Genomic DNA, 18,056 nt, shown 5'->3' with positions numbered 1-18,056 from the left:
TAAAATGAGTCACTATAGAAGTGATTGTCTTGACAATCCAAAGAATAAGAAAAGAAACAGGGACCAAGCTAATATTGTTGAAGAAGGATCTCCAAAGAAGAATAAAGCCGAAGAACTAGATATAAGGGACTTACACTATTAAGTCCTTTGCTCTAAGCTTTAGTTATTTCATTTTTTGATTTCTAGTATTTGTAGGTTTAACATATTTTGGAAAAACATTTTTGAATTGTTTTTATAAGGTCATAGGTATCCCTCAAGCTTGGAGGGAGCCCTCAACAACTTCCAAAGATAAGTATCTTATTACCTTTTCATTTTTTAGTTTTCCTTACTTATCTAGTTTTGCTTGCATTAAATACTAATCACATTTCTATTCATATTTTCCTTGTTTAGGAAAAACTTGCTAAAGACTCAAGAAGGCCTTACAAAGACAAAGCATTGAAGTTACGAAGTTTGTTAAGAAACAAAAGGTATGCCTTAGACTATAAGATTTTGCTCTCTTCATGATATTCATTCTTGATAAATTATTCTACATTATTAACATTATCGTGTCTAGCTCTCTTGAATCATAAAGATTCTTGATTGGGTGATTCATCATCAGATAAATCTAGCCTCCTCATGTCTTTGACTATTCTTGTGGAACCCTAGAAAGGTTCTTTGTAAAGACCCTAACTTAAGGGTATGTCGATAATAATGTGTGAATCCCTAGCCTACTTAGGGTTATTGGTGAAGTCTAAGAGAATGCTATTCTTGGTCTTTGATGCTTTGATGATGTCATGTTTGGGTTTTAGTATGGTTATGAAAATCCTAACATGGTAGGGTTGAATGGTGATGTCTGAAATCCCAAATATTTGAAGTATTGATAAATTAGGGTTTTCTATGTTTTGTATTAAAACCCTAGATCTTTAGGGTTTGGCAAAGGTGTATAAGCAAGGCCCTTATTAATGTCCTATAAATAAAATCCTAGGTATATGTGTGTTTGTCCGATCAAACCCTAGTCTGATCAAGTTTGTTATATGTCTAACTTCTTAATATATTGATATTTGTGTCATTGGGTTTGACTAACACATGTTATGATATACTTGTGCACAATGATGGAATTCTAGATATATGAGTTGACCTAATTATTGAAGGTCATAAGTCCTAGGTTTGGAACTAAGTCCTAGTCGAAGTTTGATTCTCTAGGAAGATAATATTTTTGAATTCTAGGATTTTGTAACTAAAACTTAGTAGAAGCTCAATTATCTAATATGTGATGACTAGTGTGATAATTTGAGATTTATGAAAGATTGTTGAAATCTGAAATTGAATTGTGATTATTGAAGCTTAATGGTTCATGTATAAAATCTAAGATCTTGCACTAAATCCTATTGGAACTCTAACATATGAGTTCTAAAATGATTGGATGCATTGTATATTTGTTTGAATTGCTTCTAGGGTTTGCAATATATTGTAGTAGGGTATGTCATACCTTTGGAAGAAATATTGAAGCCTTAGATATAATGAAGGTTGTTATCTTGATTGAGGTACTCAAAGTCTTGATGATAAAGTCTAGGGTTTATGACAAAACCCTAGCAAGAAGTTGAAAAGTATGTGTCTCTTGTTTGTGAACCTAGCTAAGTTTGGGTATTTGATGTCTAATGTCGAATGGTTCCATTATTATATGATTCTAATATGCTTAACGTCATGCTTCTATAAATTTGGTTGTACTTGCTATCTAAGTTGTGCAGGTACATAATCTTCAAGATGGTGAAGATGTTCGTAAAGTTGATATGATAAGCATGATGAAGAAAGTTATATGAATGATAATGGTCATGATAACTCTAATGAAAATGATGGAAGCCATGAAAGATTCTCCAATGTCATAAGAAGTTGATCTCCCTAAGTTAAGAGGGAGATTGGATAAAAGAAATCCCCCCTAGTTAAGAGGGAGGGTGTATCATAGTCATGATGGACACCTTGAAAGAAGAAATTGAAAAATACATTTTGCTGAGCTACTGAGATAAGAAAAGTAGGATATGTTTGTAGAATATGTTGTTGCATGTGAAGTAGGAAAGGAAGATGTATGATTGAGAAATATTCTGTCAAGGTTCGTTTGAAAGTCCTACTATGATAAATTGAGAAGCAACATCTGTTCTCTGAAAACCCCCGGAGGTTTGTGTTTACTTATGTACATTTGAAAGTTTGTTACTGATTGGGGTTGTGTTTGTACATGTAAATATCTTAAAGTTTTGATAGCATGCTGGTTACACGATAGAGAGATTTGTTACTGATATGTTTGATCGGGAGGATTTGCTACTGATTGGAATAGTCAGAGTGTTGAGGCTTTGTGTGTAAGACACATTGCCTGGGAGGACATTTGACCAACACTTTGTGATGATGTCTGGATCTCGAAGTAGGGAGGGTGGCGTTGGTCATAGAGCTTTGACCTCAGATACACACTTGGATCCATGGGTTGATGGTTAGCAAGTAAGCCTGATGGTACCTAGAGAGGTCGAAAGCTTTAGTCCATCTTAGTCCCACTCGGATAGATTATCCTGGTCAAGAATCTAGTTTGTGGAACCATGAGTGCCTAAAACTGTTGGAGGACCTTGGATAGGTTGCCTTAGTCAGGAATCTAGTTCATGGCATTGCGGTACCTAAATTTTTCATAGTTCAAGTGTTTTGAGATCTTCCTTGTACTTGTCATTATGAATATCTCCTTAGTTACGAGGGAGTGTTGAAATATGTAACTAGGTTCGATCTTCATAAATGTATTTGAGTCACAATAAAATATATTTATCAAAAGAATGAAGAAAATATTGTTATTATTATTATTATGACTTATTAAAGCATGGGTTTCATGCTTGGGTCATCATGTTTTAGGTCAAAGTCCCCATTGATGACTTCTAGGATTTATTTTGAGTCATGAGAGTCATTATCCATTAAAAGAGACCCTTCTTGGGCTTTTGAATAATGTAAAAAGAATTATTATTGAGTCAAATATACTATTTGTCCTCTCCACACCAAGGCGGCCTCAACTAGGTAATTTGACCTCACTAGAAGCCTATATAGAGGAATAGTGCGATTTCATTTGGAGCATTCTCTCGCACACAAGTTCAACTTACAAGCCAAGGTAGCTAAAAAATGCAAAGTTGGAAAAGCGCTAGAAAAGGGCTAGAAAAATGTGCGAAATTTGGAAGGAAGGAAGAAGACATCAAAATCGAAGTTTTGGGCCATCTATCTCTCACTCGAGTGGAGTATCTAGGAAGATGGAAGTTTTTCTTGTCTAATCGAAGCTGCTACTGCTGCTGCTAGGTCGAAGTTGCTATTGAAGGGTTATCATTTACAAAAAGGAAGAGAGGGCTGACTTGGTGTGGAGGAAGTCTTTGTCTAGATCAAGAGTCTTGGATTATCTCATGAAACTATTGAATGAAGAATTGTTGACTGGGTTTTCCCTTAGATAGGGGTTTTTCCCTGGCTGTCTGCTTACATCTGGTGTCTTTGTGCTATTGTTTTGGTAATTGCTTGATGAACTAAAAGATAAAAGAAGAACATAAAGTTAAAAGAATCACAAGTAATTATCTATATAAGAAAATCATTTTGCCTTTATGATTTTCTAATAGGGGCATCTTGGGTCCATTGAGCACATCATTAATCTCTCCAACGCCAAGCTTAATGGGCTTACAATTTCAGGCTTCAACATATGGGGTGTTAATTCTCCTAATACCAACCCATATTTATTTTCTCACAGTAATCATTTATTTCCAACAATTTATTTAATTAACAAAAGAAATTTTGAATTAACAAAAAATAAAATCACTGATATTTTAACATCTAGAAATATATGCAAAGGAAATAAATCAGAGAGATCAATCACAAATTGCAATAGAAATAATTCACCCACAACCATTCTTTGTTATTTATTAATCTGTCTCCTCATAATCCACTTCCCCCTGCTAGGAGAATGCTCTCGCCATGAACCTCGCTTTGTACTTCTCGACATTGCCATCTGCGATATGTTTGATCTTATAGATCCATTGATAAGTGACCAGAGGCTTTCCCTTCGGTTTCGACACTATGTCCCATACATCATTCCTCATGATGGAGCTATACTCCTCCACCATGCCATCCCTCCAAACCTACTCATCTGTAGCCTCCTTAAAAGTGGAAGGCTCGGACTCGCTAACGCTGCTCGACAATGCCAAATAATTGGAAAATCTTGTCGGTGGTCAGCTCTTCTTGAAGGTGTTGTTAGGAGCCTCCACATGCTCCTCAACATCCCTCAATGTATGTTCGACCCATCTTGGCCTCCTCCTGGTAGAGCTCAAAGGAATATATTACTCATCCTTCAGACCTACGGAATGTGTCCCTACTGTTGGCGTTGCTGGTCCTTATTCAACCTTAGGATCTTTTCACTCCCGATCCTCTAGCCTTTTGGCTCTTTCTCATGAGACCTCCTAAGGGTCTTGTCCTCATCAAATTTGACATTCCAACTTAAAATAACTTTCCTCTATCTTGGAATGTAGACTCGGTAGGCCTTTGAGACCTCATTGTAGCCCACAAATATGCTCCTTTATGATAAGGGCTCCAACTTAGTCCTCTTCTCCGTGGGAATGTGGACATAGACTAGACTACCGAAGATGCGCAAATGGCTCACATCCGATTTCACTCTTGTAGTCACCTCCTCCAATATCATGTGAGGACTCCTGTGCTACACATATACAACTGTATTGCAGGCCTCTGCCCACAAAAACTTGTGCAACCCTTGATCATAGATCATTGCCCTCACTACATCCATTATGGTCCTGTTCTTCTTCTTAGCGATTCCATTCTGTTGAGGGTTGTAAGGTATCATGAGCTCCTTCTTAATCTCTACTGCCATGCAAAAATCCTGGAACTCATTGGAGGTATTCTCGCCCCCATTTTCTGATCTCAGTACTTTAATCTTCTTCTCGGTTTGGTTCTCCACAAGATATTTGAACTCTTGAAACCGATTGAAGACCTCATCGTTGGTCTTCAGGAAGTAGATCCAAGTTTTTCTGGAAGAGTCATCTATGAATGTTGCAAAGTACAAAGACCCTGTGATTGACGTCACGGACATAGGACCACAAATGTCTGAATGCACCAAGTCTAGCACTCCCTTAGAGCTGGTCTCACTATGAGGATATGCAACCTTGGCCTGCTTTCCAACGACACACAGTTTACACACCCATCTTGCTCCACCCCGATCTTTGGAAAACCTATGACCATTCACCCTTTACGCACTCATCCTGCTCCACCCTGATCTCTGGAAAACATATAGCCATTCTCTGAAACATAGGGAGAGCTCTGTAGTATAGGTGTCCCATCCTCCAATGCCATATCACTCTGGCTGTCACTCTTATGTATGAGAGCCTTCACCGACTGTCCTCTCAACCTATAGAGATCCTTTTCCCTTCTCCCAACTACTTGCTTCTTGTTGGGATCAGTTCCTTTCGGCCCAATAGCCACTACGCCTCCAATAAAGATGACTTCTAGTCCTCTGTCTTGGAATGCTGAAATTGAAAGGAGATTCTTCTCTAGACTTGGTATGTACAATATTTCATTCACCTCCATGATACCACTTGAGTCCATCTGAAACTGAATACTGCAAATGGATTCTACTGCATACTTGGCCCTATCACCAAGTTCTACATGTATATCCCTGGGCTCCCTAGTCATGTTGGTGAAGACGTCTTGAGATCCCGTCATGTGATGAGATGCTCCACTATCCACAAACCAGACACCTGTCGCGACGGTTTCGGAAAGGCATGACACTAAGGAAAAGTTATTATCGAACTTTTAAACCATCTCATCCAACTGTGTAATGGTCGCCGTAGTTGTCTTTCCCTTGCCCTTCTTTTTTTGGACACAGATTTGCAAAATGCTCGAACTTGTGACATGTAAAGCACTTTATTTTGCTCATGTCCTTTTTATTCCATGAAGGTCCTCCTCCACTCTGGTTCTGTTTGGCCTTCCCTTTGCCCTTTTTTGCTTGTGTAGCAAGAGCAAGCTCATCTTTCTCCTCAATACCCTTTCGTTGTCCTTTGATTAGTTAGTTCTACCAGATCCCATGCTGGATGAAGTCATCCCACTACCGACTCCAATCAAGAAGTTTCTTCCTAGCAAGGATCCCATCCACAAAGGTGGTCCAATGCTTAACGCAACCCTTCAAAGCAACTTTCACTAGCTCCGAATTAATCACAACTTCCCCAACAACTGCAAGCTCATCACTAACCTACTGGATTCTCGTGAGGTAAGATGTTACAGTATCAGATTTGTTCATATTGATGCTGTTTAATTTCTACTGCAACACCATTTTCCCATTTTCATTTGTGCTCTGATAAAGACCAGTCAAAGCTACCCACATTTGATGTTCGATGCCCTTCCCTGATATTTGAGGAATTATGTGATCCCTCACACCATCCAAAATTATACACCTTGCTTTCATATCTTTGAGATTATACTCCGTTGCAAGGTTTGGATCTGAAGAAACCTGAATTTATGTTTTTACAAGATTCTATGAACCATTCATTTTTAGAATCATGGTAATTCGCTCCTTCCAGGGACTAAAATTAGCAGCGCCATCCAACCTGTCTTCATATCACAAACTACTTAGTGATGCCATCTTTACAAAACAACCATGACCACAAAACCCAACTACAAAATTTAAAAATAATTCTGCTGCCATAAAAAAGAGAAACTTGTCGCTGCAAACCCTAGTGATTTCAGATCTCTCTCCCAAAGTTATCTAGAATACTCTGATACCATGTTAAATTTTACCAGCCCAAATTTATTTTCTCATGACAATTATTTATTCCCAACAATTTATTTAATTAACAAAATAAATCCTAAATTACCGAAAGATAAAATCACTAGTATTTTAACATCTAGAAATATATGCAGCGAAAATAAATCGGAGAGATCAATCACATTCAATAGAAATAATTCACCCACAACAATTCTTTGCCATTTATTAATTTGGAAAATTAGGGTTTTAACCCATAGAAAAGTTGCAAAGAAAAAAACAGTGTCTGAAACTTGCAACTCGGCCCCACTAGAATAATCCGGCCCAAGAAAAGTCAGCCAACTAAAAATTGACCTTTGAAGAAATTCGACCCACCTCTCACCAGAAAATCGACCTTTGTGCTCATAGTATTCAAAATCGACCGAGTCATTAGCCTCAGTGACCAAACTGGCCAATAAACTTAGTTCATGCCCTTGCAGACCTAGGTTTGGCATCAAACTGGTCATTAAACCATCTGATTCATTACCAACATAGTTTAGGGAATCCAAGACCATTGATGGCGGTTTTGGAGGAAATCGGGGTGGTTTTCCTTCCAAAACAACCTCCCCTAGCCATAAAACCAACCCTCTCCCTCCTAAACCCTAAACCTAAACAAAAACCTAACTCAACCCTAGAAAACGTGACATTTCCTTTATCTTTCATTTTCATCTTTTTACTTTAAATTTTTAATATTACCAGGAAATGACTTGTGATATTTAAGAGCGGTTTCGTCCTCATTGGATTCCCTATGGAGAAACTAGAATTTTAGATCTCACTCAAAATCCAGTAGGCTAAATGATTTTCAAGAATTTAGGATTTGAGGGATTGCAATGTTTCCTCTTGATTCTATAATGCATGAGGGTATGAGATTGGCATTTGATCAAGAGAATGAAGCCCTTTAAGTACCATGATGTTGGTGTGTAGGTGGTAGCATTAATTGCTGAACTCTTCTACCATTGATCCGTCGGATAAAAAAATATGCTAAAAAATGAAAGTTGTCAGAATGGCTTGAAAATGGAATGACGGGATAGATCTCGTCATTTTGAATTCGGCGCAATTCGTTTCACGAAAAACGGATGCCGTATGCTCCTGGAAATGAGTTCTAATCGATTTGGCAAACATGCAAAATTTTGTGTAGGGCTGCCCAGTGAGCAGTCCATACTGTTGACGTGGCATGCTGACTGGGCCTGCTGATTTGGAAAATGACTGGGCTTCAAAAAGAGCCAATGACATTGCTCCACTTGTCAGATTCTTATTGGTGCTGAGTTAGCGATTTCGTATTGGGTGATGGTGTTGGTTATGTGGACCAACCAGAGGCCACCACGTGGCCTAGCCGGAGGTCGCCACGTGGCCTAGCCGGAGGTCACCACATGGCCTAGCCAGAGGCTACCACGTGGCACCTTGGTGGCCACTAAAAACTTGTTGAAGTCCGGAGTGCACTTGGTGGGAATCGAACACTGAATCTCATTCCAACAAACTTCCGTCGTTACCGTTGGGTTGTGGGTGGGCCTTGTTAAAAGGACCCACCATATATGTAATTAAACGTTAATGGGTGGCGGAGATGGGTTAAGGGTCGAGGGCTAGCCCCAGCCCTGGTCACCGCGCCCACACGGACCAGGGGCAAGACCAAGGGCCAAGGCTTAGCCCCAGCCCCCCAACCTTAAACATTTACCATGCAACCATGAGCTCGAAACTAGGAGCACACTGGAAGGGGGCCAGACCCTAGGTGCGTCACATGGGGGCCATGTGACCACCAACGCGAGCACGGGGATATTAGCAAAATTAATGATCCCACAATTTGCACCGATGGTTCACCAATTTGTCGCGCAGTTAGCGGAAAAAGGGGCAGATTTGTAGGATTGTAAGCCAAATTGACAAATTTGTAGGTCAACTAGCAGCAAAACTTGGGGAGCTCATAACTTTCTCAGTTTTTGGTCTTTTTGGGAGCAAAAAGAGGCTAGACAGGGGTTTTTGATAGCTCTGAAGCCATTGGAGCTGTTATTGAAGCCATTTGAGCATTGTAACTTGATGTAATCACTATTTTCATGAGCATAATGATATAGGCCCAACTATTGGAAGTTGGACCAGGAGACGTAGCCCAAGAGGGGTGAACTCCTTCATCACTTGCTGTTTTGTGTTTACTATTATGGTGGTATTGTCTGCAATATTATGCAAATTCTGAAGTTTAAATTCATGTTTTATGTGTTTATGAATTTAACATAAGAGCCTCAATACTCAAATTTAATCATTTGCAATTTACATAAACCTCAAGCAGTTTCATATATAGATCAACCATGGCCTTAACAAAAATGTACCCTTCACTCAAAGAAAAATAATTGGTTAGGCATGCTAAGCTTTTTCTACTATTATAAGGTTAAGGAGATGAACCCTTCACTCAAACCAAAATCATTGGTTAGTCATGTTAAACTTTTTCAATTTCTAGGTTGAGCAGTGCAAGTCTGAAGACTTTGAGCTAGATGATGTTTATGTAGCCCTTGTTGATGATTTCATTTCTAGTAGTGCTGAATCAGTGATGAGTTTGATTTATAGTTTTGATGCTATTACTACTACTACTGAGGTTGTAGAGGAGTCTGAGGAGTCATCAGACTCTTGAGCCAGATGAAGTTTATGTAGCTCCTGTTGATGATCCCATGTCTAGTAGTGCTGATGAGTTTTATCGTGTTGATCATTGGTATGTAGAATTGTAGTAGGCCAGTGGCCTCATAACTTGTAGCATTGTTTTTGGACTCTAGAGGCCATTTAGAGCCTCATTGATTATGTATTTTGATTTTGATATGTATTGCACTTAGTGCCATTTTGATATATTCACCTTTACGTGGTATATAAATGACCGAACTTTGCATATTTTGTCTCTATTGGTTTGGAATCATGGTTTTAAATCTTAAAAATGATTTTTTTCATTAAAAATTAAATATTTCATATATTTATTTAAAGATTGGTTAATTGAGATCTGACCAATTTGGTTTTTCTGGTTATGGTTCAAAAATCGGTTTGATAGGTGTACTGGTCTAGTCACTGGTTTTGTTTTGAATACTATGTCTGTGCTAGCTCTCGCTCGGCCTTTGCGCACTCACAACTCAGTCTTGGAAAATTAGCCTCCCCAAACTGCGCCTCCTTTCGCGCACTCACAACTCAGTCTTGGAAAATTAGCCTCCCCAAACTGCGCCTCCTTTCCACTTCAACAATCCGACCTCTAAAATTCCCAGCAAATTGTCCTCTTGGAAACACCCCAAAATTATCCTTGGTATTCTTCTTCCTTCTCCTCTGTTGAACTAAGCCTCACGTTCCAGCGAATCACTCTCTCCTTGAGAAAATCCCTTTCCCAAAAATGCTGTAGCTACCTCTCTCTCTTATGTTCTTGTGTCTTCACCTCTTTGCTAGACTTTTTTATAATCTTCATTAAGCCCAAATCCCTAATCCTAAGCTCCCTTCTAGAAGATCACAGAGATCAATGGTTGAGATTATGTCTAAGTCCACTAAAATAATTAGATTATTTATTCATAAAAAATGACTTAATAGTCCACAACTATGAAACCGGATTCGTCCCCTAGGCCTTATGTGTCTCGAATCCGACGAATCAGACACAATTCGGGCAGATTCGTGTTCGAAAATCGAGACACATCGTGTCCAATTGGGACACTTAGAATCCGGAATGTGTCCCGATCAGTACACTTCGAATCTGAAACGTGTCCTGATTAGGACACTTAAAATCCAGAAATCAAGAACCCGCACGATGTTATAAAGGCGTATTTCTCCATTCTATTTGCACATTCACTTGTTTAGTTTGTTGTGGGTGTTTGGGAGCAAGGAGCAAAGGGTGTGGGAGCATTTTCAAGGAGATTCAAGCAACAAGTAAGTGCTAGAGCCTATCAGATTTGATGATGGTGATACTATGGAGGGGTCATCCTCCACACCAGCAGATGCAAAGATGACTTTGGATACAAAGGAGGAGGATGCAACAGAGGAGAGTAGTGGTGACCATGATGATGAGGACAATGATATTGATTTTGATGATGACTATGAGGATTGATGACTCATGAGTCATGAGCTACCTACTGCCTTGATGCTTGTACACTTGTAGACTTGTAGTTGTAGTTGTTTTGTATTTTCTATTTCTATTTTCCATTGGCATTGCTCTACCTATGTAAATAGTAACACATTTTGATTTTGATGACTTAATGAGAAAACTACAATATCTTTATCTTACTATCTTGTCTTTCTCCTATTGGATCATTGATGAATTGAATATGTATTATAAATTTATAATTTATCATTTATGTCACAATTGTATTTGTAATTTTGTATGCATAATGTTACTTTGTAAAACTTACATCTAGATGAAGATCTATGTTTGAATCAATGAATTTGTATCATGAATGAGAATTTGTGTAAGAAATATCTAATTTTTAATATATATATATATATATATATATATTAATAAAATAATATATAATGTATCTGAACGTGTCCTGTTCTGCGGGGTCAATGTGTCTGTATCCGACACTCGAATCCCCGTATCCGTCGAGTCCCGAATCCCTGTGTTAGGTGACTTAGGTCCACAATAATGAATTAACTTTAATTATTGTACTTTTCCTAAGTTACCCTTAGGAAATAAGACATAAATCACTTACTCCACCACGCAAGCACCTAAAGTAGCAATAAATCATCATCGACATGCTAAGACACCAAGGCAATGTAGAAGACCTTCCGAAGCTACCACAAGTTTCAACATGGTGGTACCTTCGAGTGTCAATCATCATGTGGGGACATTAAGTAGCCCAATGCTTTGCTATATATAGGCAGCACTGCATTAACAAGTTCATACTCTCTCTCTGGAATGGATAAGATGACCTTTGCTATCTTGTTGAGAAAGTAGGGCAATCATCTCAAGAGGATTTCGCCGTTGTGGTGAAAATCACTCGACAAAGCCATCTCAAGATCAAGTGAAAATCAACAATCGTTAGATGCATCATAGTGGACCATACGTAATGCTGGGGCCACAATAATGCTTCACTCAAAGCTCACCTGCAAATATCTAACTAGATTGAGTCCTGTAAACACCTCCTTATGTTAGGGATGGTTAGATGGATAACCCTGTTAGGTGTTTCTAGGCCCCTAGGGGAAGTGACAAGTCCCAAGTTAGCTCATCAATCCATATGTGTTTGTGAAAATGGTGGCAATGGAGAGGGAATGACTTCAGTGCAAGGTGCCATAGCCAAGTATGGAGCCATGGGCCATGAGTTACCCTTTTCCTCATCTTGCTTTTTCCAACCCTTTGGTGCACCTTTTACTTCTTTATGATTTGCTTTGAGCTAGGTGGATAGCTTAGGAGCCCAAGCTTGCTGTTTGAAATTTAGCATTTAATACCCCTTAATGATGAGTTAGTTTATTGGTCATCAGGGTTGGGACAATACAAGAGTTCCTTTTATAGATGGAGCTTTGTGTGCTCAAAGAATTGGTTGATGGCTAATGAGGGGGGTAGAGCTCATGTTAGGCATTTTCCCATGTGCAAATCAAATGTCCCAACCATCTTTTGCATTTTATCGTTTCCTTTTATTGTGACTTTTCTTATGCTTTTACATTTCTCTTAGCTGCATCAACCTTTAGGGCAGAGTTTTCTGGCCGAGACTCAAGGATTTGGATGAAATGGTGCCAATCCCCATAGCCAATGACCATCAGCCTGAAGAATGGAGATGAAGTAATGGGATAGATGGAAAGTGGCAAGTATGGAATACCACGGACACACTATTTCAATCAGACACTACCCAATAGTGTCCTTCCTAAAACCCTAAGGCCTTAGAGGAGGTCCCACTGGATTAGAGTTAAAGATTAACCCCCTAGGTGAAGTGAGGGAACAATAATACAATCAAGATCGGTCAATTACCAGATCACCCCTTGATCCATATTAGTATGCCTGAGCATCGAGTGATAGCACATGATTGCAAAATGGTTAACGTACCTGCTGATGGATGATTGCTTTCCTTCAAGAAGGAATGCTGGATGGGACAGAGAAATCTGATGAGAGCAAGACGTCGAGGATCCTGGCATCATGTCATGTGCTCATCATATAGGGCTGCTGGCTGGTTGGCTGGCTGTCCAAGGAGGAGAAAAGTTTTCTCCTGAGTTTCCCAAATTTTGGTGGGTAACAGATACTTTTGATTCAAATTTAATATTCCAAATCTAAGAAATTTAACTAACAAAGTATTCATCTAATTTCTCTGTTATAATGTTTTTGGCTTTTCTTCTGATATTCCAGGTGAAAGGTCCTTTGGGGGTGAATGTCAATGAGACTATTCTTATCTATTGGTCCTTCCAATTGTTGAGGTTTCTCATCCATAAATATCCTTTTTTCCCTTCCAGGGGTGATAATCAGGTTGAAATTCTGTGTTTAGAATCCATTTGGTTAAAGAAAGATCTTGTTCCTCTCCTGTAGGGTTGAATTTCACAGGGCTTGCTTGCCTGAATAAAATTTTAGGCTGTAAAGCATTGGTAATGTTGCACTGTATATTGGTTTCTCCATGTCGAGTTAGCTATTTGCTGGTCTAAAATTTCCCAGATATCTAATCTTCTTCCAGATTGAGGCTAGTCCTCCTGGGAAACCTATTGTTCCTATGGCTGTACGTTAACTCTATTAAAAATGATCTTATCTAATTTTCTATTGCTACTGTACTCACTTTAGTTTTTTGAAGCAATACTAGAGTAGAGCTAATCTCTCTGCTTTCTTGCTTATTGTAGTATATCTTAATCCAGAGTCTAACTCTAAAGCTCATATATGCCAAGAGAACAGGTTCATCTATTATACCCTAAAGGAGTCCTCAAGTTGAGCATAGCAGTTGAAGCCCTTTTGCAAGCCTATATTTTTTTGATTTTGACTTTGAAGAATAAGAAACGTTAATTTTTGTTAATGTTTAAAACTGCCACTTAATAGTTGCTATTCCTGCTCTAGTGAATTCAGGTTTTTTGAATTTTCTCTACATTGTCAAGCAGGAATATGACAATTGTCCACTTTTTTCTGATTTTTCTTATTTATTGGCTGCAATTTCAAGTATTGCTGAATGCTCATGGAATTTTCAATGTGATGTTGAGTTCTGTTTGCATGACAAATATTTTCCCTTGTCCTTGCCACACGACTTTCCTTCTCTGCATATAAGCCCTGTGATTTTCTGCAGGGTTAGATTTCATCTGTCAAGCCATGGTTTTTGGTCTGTGCAGTCCATGACAGATGTTAGTTCCATGATGGATGTTAGATTCAATGCATTTAAATTCTATTTTATAACTTAACTGTGAAATATACAACTGACATGTGTTTTTTTCATCCTTTTTTTAAGTTAGAATGGACATTCTAAATTTGACTTAAATGTAGCAATGTAGCAACTTGTATTTTGCAATATTTTGTAATCTACATTTTGCATGCCTCACTCTTAGAAAAACTTCAGCATGTTTGCAAAGCTCATGTAGCCATGCTTGTGGCACGTGTGCAACATTTTGAGTTAGCACTCGTGCCCTGCCACATGGGGCCATCTTTAACTAACACCCCCTTCAGGCTTTACAAATTTTGAGCCTGGTATTCTCCTGAGAGGTTTTCCTTCTTAACATTCTTGTGGCTTAATTCAACTTTTATTTATAATCGTTATTTGTGCCTTGTTAAACTTATTGCATAACAAAGTCATGTTTGCCATCAACCAATTACATCCACTTGTAATGAGACAATGGATACAAATTCTTGAGCTGTAACATATTCATGTTAAACACAAATGGCTTTTCCTATTCTTGTAATCAATGTCTGTCTGTTATTACTGAAATTTGGTCAATACCTCAATAGTTTTAATAATTGCGTTGCTGCTATAAATAGACCAAAACAAATTCTTCTGCATATAAGCTCTGCCAGCTTAGAGAGAGAGAGAGAGAGAGAGAGAGAGAGTTTAAACTACATAAAGATTAAGGGCTGATCTTATGATTGCAGGAGTTGTGGCAGGGTCAAGCTGCCCCATTTCTTTTGTTGCACTGGTGACAAGATAAATGAAGAAAGGGAAAATTCTGCCAAGTAATTACATCTTGTGAGTGAAACTATTTAAAAGTTTTATGTTCATGCCGGCAGCTATGTTCTTATTAGTTATGCTAGGGTGTTTTATGTAGTAGTTTGTGTTATGTTTGTATCTATGTTGAATAGGTAAATGCTGAATGGAGCTGTCAGCATCAAAACATTTGGTCTTTTTTGTATTTGATCATTTTCACTAGCGCTTAGCATCATCTCACTGTGCAGGAGTATGTTACAACTTACCCCCAATGGGTTGTCTAGAAGAACATTGAAATTACACATAACTTCAGTTTTCCTGGCTTCACCTTGATCATTGAGATTGCACATACTTTGATTTGCTTTTATTTCACTCTCGTAAACTTTGCTAATTTTCAATGGCTATATTGCCCAGAAGTGCATGCCAAATTGTCCCTTTGAACACTAGACTATATTCACTTTATTTTGTCCTTTTGTAATTTAAGTCTTGACCAAAGTTCTGCGGCCTCTGTTGGACATTGATATTGCAATCGAGAGATGTTCCTTTTTTTTCTCTTGTAATTGACTCTATTGTTCTTGTTATGAATTTTAATCTCCAGATACATATTTTGCAGAATGCATGCACAAGTTGTTACAGTTTTGGGACTGGTAACTATTTAAGATGGATTTTGGTACAAGCGTTTTGGAATACTAAACAATACAAAAGCTAAGGAGATAATCATATGCAGGTGTATTCAATTTTTTTACCAATGGACAATAAAGATGAACCTTCAAATTTCTGGAAAGTTTTCATTGGTTTTGTCTACACAGCATTTCATGTTTTGTTAGAAAGTGAGATGTATTTTCCTTCTTATCTATGTCTTGAACAAATTTCTTCAACATCAAGTTGTTTCAGAATTCTCTTTTTGATAGACATTTGTCCGAGCTAAAATCTTCATTTTTATTAGACCAGTCTTGGATTACTTTATTCTTCTTTCCCTGACATGTACTTAAAGAGATATCTAATATACTAGGGAACAGCTCAGAGAAGTACATCACATTAATATTGTCGTGGCCTCTAATGAAACTGAAACAAAATAAGTGATTCAATCTAGAGAAGGAAAATGCACCCTCAAAAGGTTGTCTACAACTACTGTTAATATGGGTTTTCATGATCTGTAGTTAAGCTAGTCATTAACATGGGAGGAATGAATATTCACTTACATGGAAAACGTTGTTTACAGCTGTGTTGCTGGTGTTGGTATGTAAGCATTTGTAAAAGAATAAATATAGTCATGTTTACTGTCAGTGTTGGCACAGATGTCTCAGTGTTTACACTGGAATCAGATTGCCATGGAAGGCATTGCATCCAGAAGTTCAATTTAGCTTTTTCTGAATATGACTATTGTCTTAAAATTTGATTCTAGTGCGCTGGCCACTTCCCTTTATTCCCAATTTAGGGAGTTGACCTATAAAAGTAACTTGACTGGTAAATCATGCCTATTGGGTTTGGTTATTAATATAACATTTGATGGAATCACAAGTATATGATGCATGCTTTAAACAATTTGATTGCTTCTCTTAACAAGAGCCACGCTGTGGCATGTTGGTTTTTAAGCCCTGTTGATGGCCAAAAATGGCCTCATCAACATTTGGGAAGGCCATCTGGTTAGAGTCTCAAATCAGACCCTTATTCGTTTAAATGATGGCTCCAACTGGTTTCCAACTGGGTTTAATGGGTCCAGTTACCCCCTCTCGCTGTTGACTTGTGGTGTTTCTAATTAATAATCAACAAAAGGAGAGAAATTGAACTTATCTCTTGCATGCTTGCAAGAAAACATTCCTCACGCTGAATTGAGGGCTCAGCTGTGTTGAAAAATCTCAGGCAGCTAGATTAGGTGATTTCTCTTACTTTGATAACTGCTTGTGATGTGTTTTTATTTAACTTGATTAGCTTCTTCTTACACTTGATTATTATTAGTGTTCTTTATCATCAAACAACTACCAAACAATAAAATAAAAAAGACAATAGGACACAAGATGTAGGCGATCAGCTAGGGCCAAAACCTCTCCAATTGAGAGGAAAACCCACAATAATTTTTCTATTTTTATAGAACTTCAATTGACGAATTCAAAGATCTATGACCCTTGACCAAGAGCCTCCAAGACCAAGTCAAACCTTGATTCCAACAACTTCCGCAATTTCGACTTGCCTAACAAATTCTTCTAGAACTTCAACTTGCCCAACACATTCTTCTACAACTTTGATATGCCCAACAAACTCTTCTGCAATTTTCACCTACCCAACAAATTCTTTTGCCCATCAAAGGTAGAAACCTTACCACGAGAGAGATAGAGGCCCAAAATCTTCGATCTAGTTTTTCTCCTTCCTTTTCATCCCTTTTCCAGCTTCTATCTTGAGAAGATTGAACTTTGCTTGAGTGAGTCCCAATGAGGTCGAGTTCCTTCTTATAGTCTCGTGAGGGGTACAAATTGCTCTCTTTACGCTGACTTGTGCCTTCATATAGTTTGACTTGATCTTTGTGCCACGACGAGGTCTTGGAGGGCCTTTTGATTCTATTTTGACTCAAATAAATTTTCTTTGCAATATGTAACATGCCCAAATGGGTCTTCAATATATGACAATGACTCAATTTTATGACAAACCTAGAAGCATTCAATGGGTGCTTGATCTAAAAATAAATTTCCCTTGAGCATGAAACCCATGCCTCAAGAATAATAATAAATTTATTTTTCCCTTTTCATTAAATACATAAAATCATGATTACATATGCCATTATGAAAACCGAACCTAGTTACATATTTAAACACTGCCTCTTAACTAGGAGGTATTCATAATCCATACAAGGTACTTGGACATTCTCAATTTGAAGAATTCTCGTCAAAAGAGTCAGATTGGTAACCCATCTATATAGCATCATATCATCTAGCATTGTCACATAGCAAGGCCTTGACTAACAACTCTATCTCTCCACAAGATCATAGCACAATGTTGGCAAGACCAATGATTTATAGACATCTTCATCATTGTCTCTCTCGAAACATACCCCACCCGGGTTTGTCTCAGAGTATGTTCCACCAAAACTATTCTTATCTTGGATTCCTAGTCCTCAAAGAATATCGGTCCTCTACAACTACTCTTATCTTGAATGCCCTACCACATCCTCAAAGAGTATCGGATGCCAGATGCTTACCCAATCCTCCATTCTTTCTTCCCAAGTGAAGACAAGAATGATG

At 38.2% G+C, this 18,056-nt stretch overlaps 1 protein-coding gene across 2 annotated transcripts in view; it reads left to right on the top strand.

Annotated features, from left to right (window-relative positions):
- LOC149230838 (uncharacterized) overlaps nucleotides 1–15,435 on the top strand; it is a 50,080-nt gene extending 34,645 nt beyond the window's left edge. The window contains exons 3-4 of one of the 2 annotated variants that reach the window (XM_089376147.1): nucleotides 14,769–14,862; nucleotides 14,976–15,435. In XM_089376147.1, the coding sequence (XP_089232273.1) occupies nucleotides 14,769–14,853 (85 nt within the window). In that variant the 3' untranslated portion in view covers nucleotides 14,854–14,862; nucleotides 14,976–15,435. The remainder of the gene's footprint in view (nucleotides 1–14,768; nucleotides 14,863–14,975) is intronic. The other variant, XM_089376146.1, reaches the window with a different exon arrangement.
- The last annotated feature ends 2,621 nt before the right edge of the window (nucleotides 15,436–18,056 follow it).

Source organism: Pinus tabuliformis, chromosome J, assembly GCF_031772625.1.
Source record: "Pinus tabuliformis cultivar Carrire ecotype Pingquan chromosome J, CPIR1, whole genome shotgun sequence".
Taxonomy (NCBI): Eukaryota; Viridiplantae; Streptophyta; class Pinopsida; order Pinales; family Pinaceae; genus Pinus; species Pinus tabuliformis.
This window is presented reverse-complemented; position numbering and strand designations above follow the sequence as displayed.